The 13,875-nt window shown below is 43.5% G+C and overlaps 1 protein-coding gene across 1 annotated transcript in view; it reads right to left on the bottom strand.

The window, feature by feature from the left end:
- tmem123 (transmembrane protein 123) overlaps positions 1–13,541 on the bottom strand; it is a 31,300-nt gene extending 17,759 nt beyond the window's left edge. Inside the window, exon 1 of the mRNA XM_072578230.1 lies at positions 13,427–13,541. Within this exon, the coding sequence (XP_072434331.1) occupies positions 13,427–13,502 (76 nt within the window). The 5' untranslated portion in view covers positions 13,503–13,541. The remainder of the gene's footprint in view (positions 1–13,426) is intronic.
- Between the last annotated feature and the right edge of the window lie 334 nt (positions 13,542–13,875).

Genomic DNA, 13,875 nt, shown 5'->3' with positions numbered 1-13,875 from the left:
TGTTAGGAGTAGGTTCTTCAGTCAGCGAGTCGTAAGTTCATGGAATGCCCTGCCAGTAGCAGTGGTGGACTCTCCCTCTTTATGGGTATTTAAGTGGGCATTGGATAGGTATATGGAGGATAGTGGGTTAGTGTAGGTTAGGTGGGCTTTGATCGGCGCAACATCGAGGGCCGAAGGACCTGTACTGCGCTGTATTCTTCTATGTTCTAAACATCACAGAAACAAAAAGAACTGTGCAGTTCGATGGTTGGCCTTGGTTTGGGTGTGGGAGACAATGAAAATTCAGATTTAGATAACTGATGTTCCTCTACCGCCTCCCCACCCCCACTTAATCCACAAGCAAATCTTAATGCACCCCCGGTTATTCCAGTCCCTGCCCGATCGACAAGTCAAGTGCCCCTGTCCTAACCCCTTCCCCACAGACTGTTCAACCTCCTGCTTATCAAACTGTTGTTCCACCTAATTCTCAAATTCGTTGTTCTGTTGCACCGATCTCTGTATTTCTCCCGCCTGGATTTACCCCTACTAATGTGGTTTCTTCTCATATTCATCCGATTACTGTTAGTTCAGCAACTGCAGCTTGTCCTCAGACATACACTGCTGCCGTAGCCCCGCCTACTCCTCCGCCCCACCCAAGTTTACTATCTCTGTAGCTTGGAACACTCACAGCCAACAAAAATCAAAATCTCACCAATCTTCTAAAAAGGTCTTACCGTGCCATGCCACAACGGTCAGAAACTCCGCTGAGTTCTTCTTCTGAGGACTCAGGAGATAAAATACCTGCTCCAAGCATACCGCTTTAAGAGAACTGTCGAATCCACAGACTGGTGCTGCCGGTCAAAATGTGACTATCCTTGTCTACGGTCCCTGGAAGCCCCATGAAATTATGTCCATTCTCAGTAATGGCCAGACCGCCACAAGGTCTGTTGATTTACAGCACCATTAAAGTTTATGACGGCACTGCCCAGGACCTTTGGGCCCTTATTCAACAAATCCTTACCCGCACTGAATATGCCTGTTTCACTGAACGCATTGGTCATAATGATTTTGCTGCCCTTGCTAATGCTGTAGCTCAGAATCAGCCATGTTCTGGATAATATCCTTGCTGCTACATCCGCCATACTGGCAAAACCTATTGACCTTACTCATATCCCCGAACTTCACCCCAAAAGTAAGGAGTCCGTTAAAGATTTTCTTGAATGCTTCCAAGAAGGTTATGAGTCCTATTCTGGGGATCGAGCTTTGAATTTCCATGTTGTCAATGCTAAATATAACTGTGTTATTGAACTGTTTGCCACCGTCTGTTGTCACAGCAGTCAAGACAAATAATCTGGACTGGGTCGACGTTAATCCTAATTAACTCCATCATTCTGTTAAGGCTTTGTGGAAACATCAGAGTGAAGGCAAAGGATTGACTCACAAAGTCAGAATTTGCTGCCCAGGAGGAGACTTCACACCAAATACCCGTGCGTTGCAGTGGCGGCCCTACACCCATTCGAGGTAACGGCCGTGGACATGGTAGAGGGGTCCCCACCAGATGACTCCCTCAGAGCTGTTTCAAATGTGGCAACCCATATCACTGGGCTCGTGACTGCCCGACCCAAGGCTGCTTTAATTGTGGCCATCCTTTTCATTGAGCTAATTGCCCTAAAGAGGCAACAGGGGGCAACCAAGGAAGCGCATATGGAAATTACCCTCAGGACCCCTATGATAGCTGGAAAAATCTCCCTAAATATAATCACCCTCTGATGCAAAACAATCAGTCTTCCCAATGACGAAGTAACTTTCCTTTACAATCTGTCTTATAAGCAGGAACCTACAATCTTTCTTAAAGTTGCAAACAGATGGTATCCCTTTCTAATCGACACAGGGGCCAATGTCTTCAGTGAAATCTGACAATGAACCTTCCAATCTCTAAGAAGATCAAAAAGATTATCTGGCTTTCAAGGTGAAACCCACCATTATCCACTTTCTGATCCAGTACCTGTCTATTTCCAAGACTATTCCCTGGACCACTGCTTTGAGATTACTACCACATTAACCTACAACCTGCTGTGTGTCTTTTAAGTCAAACTCTCCTGTTCCCCTGATGGTGTCCAACTTGATTCCAACACAGTTAAACTTGTCCACTAAACCCCAATGGTGATCACTTGACCTTGACCCCCAAAGGTCTGGAAGTCATGTCACCCTTGCTTATGATCGGACAGACCAAGACCAATCCCTTGAAGATTTCTTTTAGGGATTTGATTGGTACTGAATGGAGGAGAAAGTGAGGACTGCAGATGCTGGAGATCAGAGCTGAAAATGTGTTGCTGGAAAAGCGCAGCAGGTCAGGCAGCATCCAAGGAGCAGGAGAATCGACATTTCAGGCATGAGCCCTTCTTTAGGCTCATGCCCAAAACGTCGATTCTCCTGCTCCTTGGATGCTGTCTGGTACTGAATGGATCCTAGATAAGGTCACCGGGCCTGAGGGTGAAGCAGATTATGTTCAAATACCCACTCACCTGTGGAAACAAGCAGATACCTCAGCCAGAAGGTCAATCTGCCTCATCATGCTAAAGACCTGGGCCCTTTGGTCCAATATGCAATCACCAGGGCTGACCCACACTGCTATCATCATCTGCAAACACTCCAAGGAGGGATGACTGTCCTCTACTATACAAAGCCAACCTCTCACAATGTCACACTCCTGCACCATGAAAGTTGGGATATCCTTGATTTAGTCCACCCTGAAACATCTTCCCATGTTAGACTTACTGATTATGAACCCATTCAGATTGCTCTAAAACTAAATGTTATTCGACATCCATCTCCGAATACCCACCGAAACAACAAGCGATACCGAGCCTCACTGCTCTAATTGATGCTTTCTCCACGAAGGCATTCTGGTCCCACTTTGGAATTCGCTGCCCACAGGCTGCACAGCACGTGGAATGTGGTAACCAGACTCTGAAAGCTAATCTTGCCAAGTTGACTTCTGAGACAGGACTTTCCTGGGTTGGGTTATTGCCTCTGGTATTGTTCCACCTACGGTGCACACCTTTGGGTAAAACTCACTTATCCCCAGCTGAAATAGTCTACGATCGAGTTTTCTGCACACTTTGAATGATGCCTCCTCCCCTATTTACTTCCACCACGTGACTGAGGACATGTCCTCCTATGTTCTCTCGTTGACTAACATTTTGCGAGGTCTTCACTCCTAAGTCTGTGCTGCCCATGAGAAGCTCCCCTCTCTTGACAGTGTTCCAACTGTTGAACCAGGCTCTTCGCATCGCGTCCTCCAACCTCGATGGGAAGGACTCTTCCAGGTCCTCCTCACCACACTGACTGCTGTTAAGGTCGCCAGGCACTCTTGCCTGGTTTCACCTCCATCATTACAAGGTCATCACATGAGCCCCTTCCAAGGAGCGACATGATGGAGATGGAGATGATGGGGAACTGGGAGAGGAACCAGAATCAAACCAGACTACTAAGATATAGCTGCATGCTTCGAATAGTAATTCTTATTCTTTTTTAGATATCCCAATCCTTGATCAAGAAATGACCATTATGATGAAGACTGAACTTACCCTGCTATGTGGACTCGTTGTTGCTGGCATTGGTGCTCAAGAAGAGACTGTTTACCTGTGTGATCCTTAACAACCAGAGACTGTGTACCATTTATGTCGAAAATATGTCATTGTGTGCTGAGAAACTGATTCCTTTGATGCATGGAACATTATCAAGAAATATTTTTGCAGTGGTCAACTGATCAAGTAGATCTGATAGTTCATTTACAGGACAAGTCTCAATGGTCTTTATCCTGTCAAGGTGTTTTGTGCCAGTTTGATTTCAGTTGTGCTATGGGCAGCCCTGGTAAGCTTTGCCTCTATTCAAAAGGTCTAAGTCTGCACACCGCAAACGAGAAGAGGAAATGTTATCTTTCACTAACAACTCGTTTCTTCAAAGTCACAATAAAAATTTGGCCGGATGAAGTGGTTAGCCGCGCCCTCACATCAGCAAAAACCTCTTTGACTGCTCTGCCCCTCACAAATCCCAACGAGAGAGTATGGAACGCTTCCAAGGCATTTACCGGAAGTAATGTTTCTTTTGACTATTACATATCCCCACCTGCTAGTTGCTTGTGGACTTCCTCTAATAAGTCCAGGGAACCAGTCAAAATTGTTACAACGGTAAGGAATGGAGTCGCACTTATGTGAATGTGACTAAGACTATTCCACGCACTTTGGTCAACTGTACCAACCACTACTGTTCCTCTGAGGGACCTTGCATCTCATGTGCATGCCTACTGAAGGAGTGTGTCTCTCTTATTGCTGGTATTCTGGCCCTTTGTGGTATGGGTAATGGCACCCACCTTTACTAATGAGACCTCCTAATGGCACCTCCATCTTCCCAATTGTGGTATGGAAGGAACCAATCTGGGGACAATAACTGCATCTCTTTTTACTGAGCACTTGTCAACCATACTTTGTAGCCATGGACTATCCATACATTCGGGGTAGTCACAAAGACAGGCCTGCTTCTTATTGGGAAGCCCTCTCCATTATCTATACTAAACTCGGTTATTATTTTTTCAGCCAAGGCAAAGCGACCAACTTCCTTGTTCCTGATGAAATAGGTACTCCCTGTGCTGTAGCTGTAGGGACACTTTTCCCAACTACTGTTCTCTGCCCAAATACCTGGAAATGGGGTGGGGGTTTCCCTGCCAAATGTTCAGTTTCACCTGAATTCTGTGCTCATTGGAGGTGTGTTAAGGCTTTGGGCAGTATTAAAGTTCACTCTGTGGGCTATGCATTTCTTAGTACATTTTCCTTTGGAGGATCTGCAGGAATTATTACCCATCAAAACCAAAATTATCTTATTTGTGGTCTCACCTTCTTGGGCAATGAGACAGCCTCAGCCTTAGCAGGAGTTAAGGACATGCTCTCAGAATTATGTATATTCTCCCGGCAAAACTAGTACGCCTTTGACTACCTACTCGCCAAAGAGGGTGGGGTTTGCGCCATAGTTAAAGACAAGTGTACGATGGGGGTTACTGAAGTAATCGAGAATATTACCGAGCATGTAAATAGTATAAGCACCTTCGTCAATCAAATAACAGAAGGCACTGGATGGGGAGATTGGGGTTTTGGCTCATGGTACAACTGGTTGATAAATCTGGCCATGTAAACTGGTATTATTTTAATTTGCTTCTTTGCTCGCATTGCTATTGTTAAATGTATTATTGCCAAGTTAATAACTTCTGTTGACAACATCGGTTCCACCCAGAAAATGCTTCTTCGCCGTCCAAATGAAGATGAGGAGGCGCGATTGCCCAGTCCTGCTTCCTCTGAGGTGGAGGAAGTATGGCAGTCTCTGGCATCCTTTCAATTGAACTGATCTAATCTATGCCCTGCCATCCTATGGTGTGGTCAAGAAATGACCAAAGGGAGAAGATGAGGATCTAAAATCTGAATAAAGGCTGAGGTAACAAGTTGTTGTCAGGAACAACCACTTAATACATGCTTTTACTAACTTAGGTAGCAATAAAGTGGCTTCTCAATGCAAATATGACAAAATGGCTTCTGGGCTGCAAATTGACAATTCTGCTAAAAGTTGCATAAAATGGCTTTTAACACTGTTATAGCTGCATAATTGACTAACTACAGTCTGCCTCAACAGAGATTAGTAAATAATGCTTCCTTTACATCATAGAAATAACTAGACAAGACAAGACATTACTGGCCATCCTAATTGACCTTCAAGTCCAGGTGCAAAGACTCGGTTAGTGAGATAAGGGTGGCTTGAGTGTTGGAAAACAAAGTTGGTTCCCAGGAAATATTATTGAGCTGAGTTGCTGTCAATAAAACTATTTCATTAATTGATTGGTAATTGTCTGAATGTACTATACGATAATGGCCTGTAACTTTCTTGAAGGAAAGTATAAAAATATCTTTGTTTTAAGCCATGTGCACAGCTCCTCTGAGGAACACTGATGTGTATATTTCTAGACGTTCTGTGCCTGGCCGTATGAAAAATAAAGTGTGAAGTCTTAAAGGACCAGACCGATTGTGAGCGTTTATTGACCGAACGCGGTGCGAGAGGCCCTGTCGCGGGTCGAGATCTTCAGACTTACATACTTAATGGCAAGATCCTGGGGAATGTTGCTGAATAGAGAGATCTTGGAGTGCAGGTTCATAGTTCCTTGTTCCTTGAAAGTGGAGTCGCAGGTAGCTAGGATGGTGAAGGTGGTGTTTGGCATGCTTGCCTTTATTGGTCAATGTATTAAATATGTGAGTTGGGAGGTCATGTTGCAGCTGTGCAGGACATTGGTTAGGCAACTTTTGGAATACTGCGTTCAATCCTGGTATCCCTCCTATAGGAAAAATGTTGTGAAACTTGAAAGGATTCAGAAAAGATTTACAAGGATGTTGCCAGGGTTGGATGATTTGAGTTATAGGGACAGGCTGAAGAGGCTAGGGTTATTTTCCCAGGAGCATTGATATGGAGAGTGAACTTAGAGGTTTATAAAATGAGGGGCATGGATAGGGTGAGTAGCCAAGGTCTTTTCTCTGGAGTGATGGAGTCCAAAACTAGAGGGCATAGGTTTAAGATGAGAGGGGAAAGATTTAAAATGGACCTAAGGGCAACTTTTCCATGCAGAGGGTGGTGCATGTATGGAATGAGTTGCTAGAGAAAGCGGAGTAGGCTGGTACAATTACATTTCAAAGGCATCTTCATGGATATATGAATTGCAAGGGTTTACAGGAATTATGGACCAAATGCTAGCAAATGGGACTAGATTAAGTTAGGATATCTAGTCGTCATGGACCAGTTGGATCAAAGGGTCTGTGTCCGTGCTGTACATCTCGATGACTCTGACTTGGTCGCCATAGCTCTCTCTAGTACAGAATTCCACAAGATTACCAGTTGTGAAGAAATTTTTCATCTCAATTCAAAATGGCCTACCCATATCTTGAGACTGTGACCTATTGTTCTGAACCACCTAATTAGGGAGATATTATTACTGCAATCAGTCTGTCAGAATTTTATGTTTCAATAAGATCCCGTTTTATTCGTCTAAATTACAGATCCAGTCTATCCCAAGAATTAGTCTGGTAAACCTTCTCTGCACTCCCTCCACGGCAAATGTATCTTAGAAAAAGAGACTAGAACTGCACACAATACACCTGAAGCGGTCCCACTAAGGCCAAGTGTAATTGCAATATAACTGCCATCTTCTGGTGCTTAAAAGGGGAGGCAATGGGCCAGTGATATTATTGCTGGATTGTTAATCCAAAGACCCAGATAATGTTCTGGGGACTCAGGTTCGAATCCCACCATGGCAGAGGGTGGGGTTTGAATTCAATAAAGATCTGTAATTAAGAGTTTAATGATGAGCATGAATCCATTGTGGATTGTCAGAAAAACCCATCTAAAGTCCTTTAGGCAAGGAAACTGCCATCCTTACTTGGTCTTGCCGACATGTGACTCCAGAACCAGAGCAATATGATTAATTCTTAACTGCCCTGTGGGAAGTTAGGGATGGGCAATAAATGCTGCCTCATTCTGTGAATGAATAAATTTTAAGAAAAATCATTGAATGACATTCTACCAAATGTCTCATAAATAAAAGCAAAATGCTTCCAATTCTGAAAACCTGAAACCAACAGAGAATGCTGGAAAAACACAGCAGGTCTGGTGGCACCTGTAGAGAGAGAACAAGTTAACATTTCATACAAGATATGACTCTTCGTTGGAACTGAAAGGAGTCACAAAATGGTGGGTTTTATGCTTTTAACGGAGGTGGAGGAGCAGCAGGGGCTCTAAATGCTGTGAAGGCCAGTGCAAAAGATAAAGAGATTGCTAGTTGTGGTGAAAGAGAAATAAAGAATGGATGTAATTTAAGGTGTGAAAGGGCATGCAAACAGTTAACCCAACTCCACACCCACTCAATACATGTCACTCAAATACAACGTGTGGAAAGGGGAGGGGAGAGGAGGGGGCATGGCCCAGCACTGGCAGGCCTCAATGCTGTCTCAGGGCCTGTAGTACTTACAGTGAGTCTGCTGTTCAGTAAGATTTTTTTAAAAGTTCACTGTTGAACTCTCACTTATTCCAAATTCTGAAAACCAGCTGGTCCCGAGCGTTTCGGATAAGAGATTGCATATCTGTATTAAGAGTGATGGAAAAGTGGACCAAGGAATCACAGATTCAACAGTCCCTGTGCAGTGCTGACAGTGAAAGTGAGGGGAAAATGTGCTTAGTGGTGGCACCCTGCTGGAGGCTGTAGAAATGGTAAAGGATGATCCTTTGAATGAAGAGTTGGATGGGTTGAATGGGTTGGAAAGTGAGGGAAAGGGAAATATCTTACATCGGTCTGGGAAGAAGTTGGGGCAGAAGTGCAGGTGATTGATCACACATGGCTCAAGCCCCTGTCAACCACAGTGAGAAAGGAATCCTTGGTTGAATACTGTACTAAAATAGGTGAGAAAAGTAAGAAAAATAATACATTTACAAATGAATATGGATGGGTTAGGTGTATGGGCTAAAATTTAGCAGATGATGTTTACTGTGGGTAATGTGAGGTTTTCCAATTTGGTTGGAGGAATAAAAAAGCAACTTATCTAAATTGAAAGAAACTTCAGAATTGTTCAGTGCAGAGAGACCTGGGTGTCTTTGCGCATAAATCGCAGAAAACTAGTATGCAGGCACAAAAGATAAGGAAGGCAACTGAATTTTTGGCATTATTGCTAAAGTGACAGTATAAAAATAACAAAGTGCTGCTGCAACTGTACAAGTAAGATGGCATCTGGAGTACTGCATACAATTTTGGTCGTTTTAAAAGAGACTAGGGTGAAAAATCAAAAGACATGCAATTGACAGTATTATATTTGCATGGATTGTTAATTGTTTCCTATCTGCTAACAGGAATAATCAAGAAATGGGTGTTTTTCTGAGTAAAGGGCGAACATGGAAACTCCACTGGATTAGGTCTTGGGACCTAGACATTCACAATTTATAATGAACAATTTTGATGAAAGAATCAAATTGAATCTTTCCAAGTTGCTGATGACATAACACCAGTTAGGATTGAGCACATAGAACATTACAGTGCAACATAGGCCCTTCGGCCTTCAAGGTTGCACTGATCTATGAAACCAATCTGAAACCCATCTAACCTACATCATTCCATTTTCATCTATATGCTTATCCAATAACCATTTAAATGCCCCTAAAGTTGGTGAGTCTACGACTGTTGCAGGCAGGGCAGTCACCTTTCAATCTTCTTCTCTCTAATGAAAACAGCCTCATGTTCCTCAGCCTTTCCTCATAAGTCCCTCCCTCCATACCAGGCAACATCCTAGTAAATCTCCTCTGAACCTTTTCTAATGCTTCCACATCCTCCCTATAATGCGGTGACCAGAACTGTGTGCAATGCTCCAAGTGCAGCTGCACCAGAGTTTTGTACAGCTGCAACATGACCTCATGGCTCCGAAACTCAATCCCTCTACCAATAAAAGCTAATACAATATACACCTTCTTAACAATCCTATCAATCTGGGTGGCAACTTTCAGGGATCTATATACATGGACACAGAGCTCTCTCTGCTCATCGACACTGTGAAGAATCTGATGTTAGCCCAGTAGACTTTACTCCTGTTACTCCTTCCAAAATGAATCACCTCACATTTTTCCACAACAATCTCCATTTGCCACTTCTCAGCCCAGCTCTGCAGCTTATCTTTCCAACTTCACAGACCTTAGCATAATCCGCAAATTTACTAACCCATCCTTCAATGCCTCATCAAGGTCATTTATAAAAATGACAAGCAGCAGTGGCTCCAAATCAGATCCTCGAAGTACACTACCAGTAACTGAACTCCAGGATGAACATTTCCCATCAACCACCACTCTCTATCTTCTTTCAACTAGCCAATTTCTGATCCAAACCACCAAATCACCCTCAATCACATGCCTGTCGTATTTTGTGCAATAGCCTACGGTACCATATCAACGCCTTACTGAAATCCATATACACCACATCACCTTTTTATCCTCATCCACCTATTTAGTCACCTTCTCGAAGAACTCTAAGGTTTGTGAGGCACGACCTACCCTTCACAAAACTATGTTAATTATCCCTAATCAATTTATTCCTTTCTAGAGGATTATAAATCCTCTCCCTTATAACCCTTTCCAACACTTTACCCATAATTGAAGTAAGGCTCGCCGGTCTATAATTACCATGGTTCTCTCTACTTCCCTTCTTGAACAAGGGGACATTTGCTTTCCTTCAGTCTTCTGGCACTATTCCTGTAGACAATGATGACAAAGATCAAAGCCAAAGGCTTGGCAATCTACTCTCTGGCTTCCTAGAGACTTCTAGGATAAATTCCATCCGGCCCAGGGGACTTATCTATTTTCATATTTTCCAGGATTGCTAAAACCTCCTCCTTATGAACCTCAACCCTGTCTAGTATAGTAGCCTGTATCTTTGTATTCTCCTCAACAACATTGTCTTTTTCCAGTGTGACTACTGATGAAAAATATTCATTTAGTGCTTTCCCTATCTGCTCGGACTCCATGCACAACTTCTCACTACTGTCCCGTGGTGAAGAGGGGACAGTAGAACCTTCTAGGTGTTGTAGACAAGTTGAGTAAATGGGCGAGTGTTTGGCAGATGCACTTCTTTAGGCTTCGTTCACAGTGGTATACTGTACAAAAAGAGACACATTGTGAAGAACGTATTCAAGATACTAGGTAGACCTCAGCTGGAGAACTGGGTAGTGTTCAGGGTGTCACATGATGGGAAGGATACAAATGCATTGGCAAAAGTGCAGAAGAGATTTACATAAAATGAGGCATTTAAATTATGAGCAAGGATTGGAGATGTCAGGACTGTTTTCCCTAACAGTAGAAGACTAAGAGCAGAATTTTCAGAACTTTTCAAAATATCGAGTGGTCTAGACAGGTTAGGAAGAAATTGCTCCTATTTTTCAAAGGATTGATACCAGAGGATACTACTTTAATACATTTTGCAAAAGAAATAAATGAATTGTGAGAAAAAAAAGATTTTTCACACAGCGAAGAGTTAGGATTCAGAATACACTGCCTGCAAGTGTGATGGAGGCAGATTCAACTGAGGCATTCAAGCAGGCATTGGATGATTACACAAATAGAAATAACGTGCAGGATTACAGGGAAAATGCACAGAATGCTGGTATAGATGTGATGGGTCAAATGCCATCTTTTGCACTGTAAGACATTTGTTTATTTGCCCAAATTATCCTTTTTTTCCTATATCGTCAACAGGAACCACTAGAAAATTTCGAAAATGCAATTTTATGCACTACTCATTCATAAAACTTTAGGATCAAAACATGTTTGACCGGATTGCAGCAGAACACAAAGATGAAAAGGAGCTTAAAAATGAAGTTATAAAGTCATTCAGCTCCTGGCTATGAAGCGGTTTACTTGAATATTGTCAAGATGAGGGGTTTGATGTGTCAAGGGACTAGAGATATTGGGATTTTTCTCCTCAGAACACAGAACATTTAAAAATAACTTTATAGAGCAATTCAAAATTGAGGTGTTTGGATACAGAATGAAAGCAGAAACCGTCCTCCTGGGTTTCTTCAGAGACACACAGTATGAAAATACTTAATAAAAAGCAAGGGAAAACCATATTTAAAAACAAAGCTCAGCAAATTGTTATGATCTGGAAGTTGCGTCCAAAGGATTCTAGAAGCAGTCAAAAAGGAACTCAAAGGGATCATTACTTCAATTTTTTTAACCATCCCCTCCCCAAAAGGGATCATTACTTCATTTTTTTTTAAACCATCCCCTCCCCCCATAATCTTCAATGGAAACTAATTGTTCTTTCGGCATATACACAATTTTATTAGCATAGATTCAAAATAACATAGGGTGGCACAGTAGGTAGCACTGCTGCCTCAAAGCGCTAGGATCTGGGATCAATTCCACCCTCAGTTAACTGTTTGTTGAGTTTGCGCATTCTCCGTACGTCTGCATGGTTTTCTCCACATGCTCATTTCCTCCCATAGTCCAAAGATGTGCAGTTTAGGTGGATTGGCCATGCTAAATTGCTTCAGTTTCCAGGGATGTGGAGGAAAACCACAGGAAATGAATGGTTATAGGCTAAGGAAGGTGGATCTGGGTGGGATACTCTTTGGAGGGTCACTGTGGACTCAATTGACCGAATGGCCTGCTTCCATACTGTAGGCATTCTATGATTCTATTAACTTTGCCAGGACTGCCAAGTTGCAACAGCATTTTCTGATTAAATTACATATTTCCAGCATGTGCAGTATGTTACTTTTAACTATGGTCTAAATTTTACCTCCAACGTTTCTTAAATATTTCATTTAAAATCTTGATGTATTTTATAGTCCAATTTGTCTGATGGCCCAGCAAATACAGTGAAGTACGTTTTAAGTAAGTTGGGGTTAATTGTATAAATAACATTCTTTGTTTACACTGAAAATATAGTGTTGCACAACATTCAAGTTTATTTACACAAAAGAGATGTAATCATGTAAATAAACACTTAGATGTGCTCACGTAAACGTCACCTTAGCAGTCTTGATACTAGAATGTTGTTACGGCACTAAAGCACAACTTTGGCAAGTAGGGCAACCCTATGTGCTATAAACATTAAGTGTATTAACACTGTAAAACAAGAACTATAGTAAATAAATGGATTAAGTGCCCACAGCTTCAGCCTGGAAACTGACAAAGATGGCCTAACCTTTATTCTGTTGTGGAGGAGCTGGTGTTGGACTGGGGTGGATAAAGTTAAAAACTACACAACACCAGGTCCTACCCCACCTGATGAAGGAGCAGCGCTCCGAAACCAGTGCTTTCAAATAAACCTGTTGGACTATAACCTGGAGTTGTGAGATCTTTAGCTTCACTCTGATAAAGCCTGAAGTTTCTTGTGGTGGTGACTTGACAGAAATCCTGGGATTTACACATTAATCAATCGAAATCTGCACCTCCATTCTAACCGATTAAAGCATTAGCAGTCACCTAGGTTTGTTCAATACATTGGCTCAGATTGCATGACCCTTTGATCTTGTAGTTATAAATTCTGTGGGGGCTCCTCCACATCAACGATGGAAACGTTAGAGCAAGATAGCACATCACATCCCTCCATCAAAAACAAAGTTGGGGATAAAAACTTTTCACAAACATTACGACCCTCAATATTGAGGTCTTGTTAACACTCGTACCAGAACGTCCTTCTTACTTTCCCTACCACGAAGAAAAGGTAACGTTCCTTATACCTCTGCCCCATTAAAACGTCCCGCTATCCAGCCAGGCCAGGTCCTCACAGGGAGACTCCCCTGCTCCTCTTGGAAAACAAAAATAAATAAAACACAGAGGAGAGACACCTGAGGGACGAAGCTGTGGCCACACTCACCAGAGGCAGACGACGAGCTGAAGACGGTTAGGAACAGCAGCAACGCTCCACAAATACAAAGCGCCGCCAGCTTCATGGTGCGGCCGCCCGAGCTCTCTGCCCCGCCCCCTTGCCGCTCTCGCTCTCTCTGCCCCGCCCCCTTGCCGCTCTCGCGCTCTGCCCCGCCCCCTTGCCGCTCTCGCGCTCGCGCTCTCTGACCCGCCCCCTTGCCGCTCTCGCGCTCTCTGACCCGCCCCCTTGCCGCTCTCGCGCTCTCTGACCCGCCCCCTTGCCGCTCTCGCGCTCTCTGACCCGCCCCCTTGCCGCTCTCGCACTCGCGCTCTCTGACCCGCCCCCTTGCCGCTCTCGCACTCGCGCTCTCTGCCCCGCCCCCTTGCCGCTCTCGCGCTCTCTGCCCCGCCCCCTTGCCTCGCACTCGCGCTCTGTGCTCCTCTCTCCTTGCCGCTCGC

The sequence above is a fragment of the Chiloscyllium punctatum genome, chromosome 9 (assembly GCF_047496795.1).
Source record: "Chiloscyllium punctatum isolate Juve2018m chromosome 9, sChiPun1.3, whole genome shotgun sequence".
Classification (NCBI taxonomy): Eukaryota; Metazoa; Chordata; class Chondrichthyes; order Orectolobiformes; family Hemiscylliidae; genus Chiloscyllium; species Chiloscyllium punctatum.
Note: the sequence above shows the minus strand (reverse complement) of the source record. Positions and strands in the feature narration are given on the sequence as shown.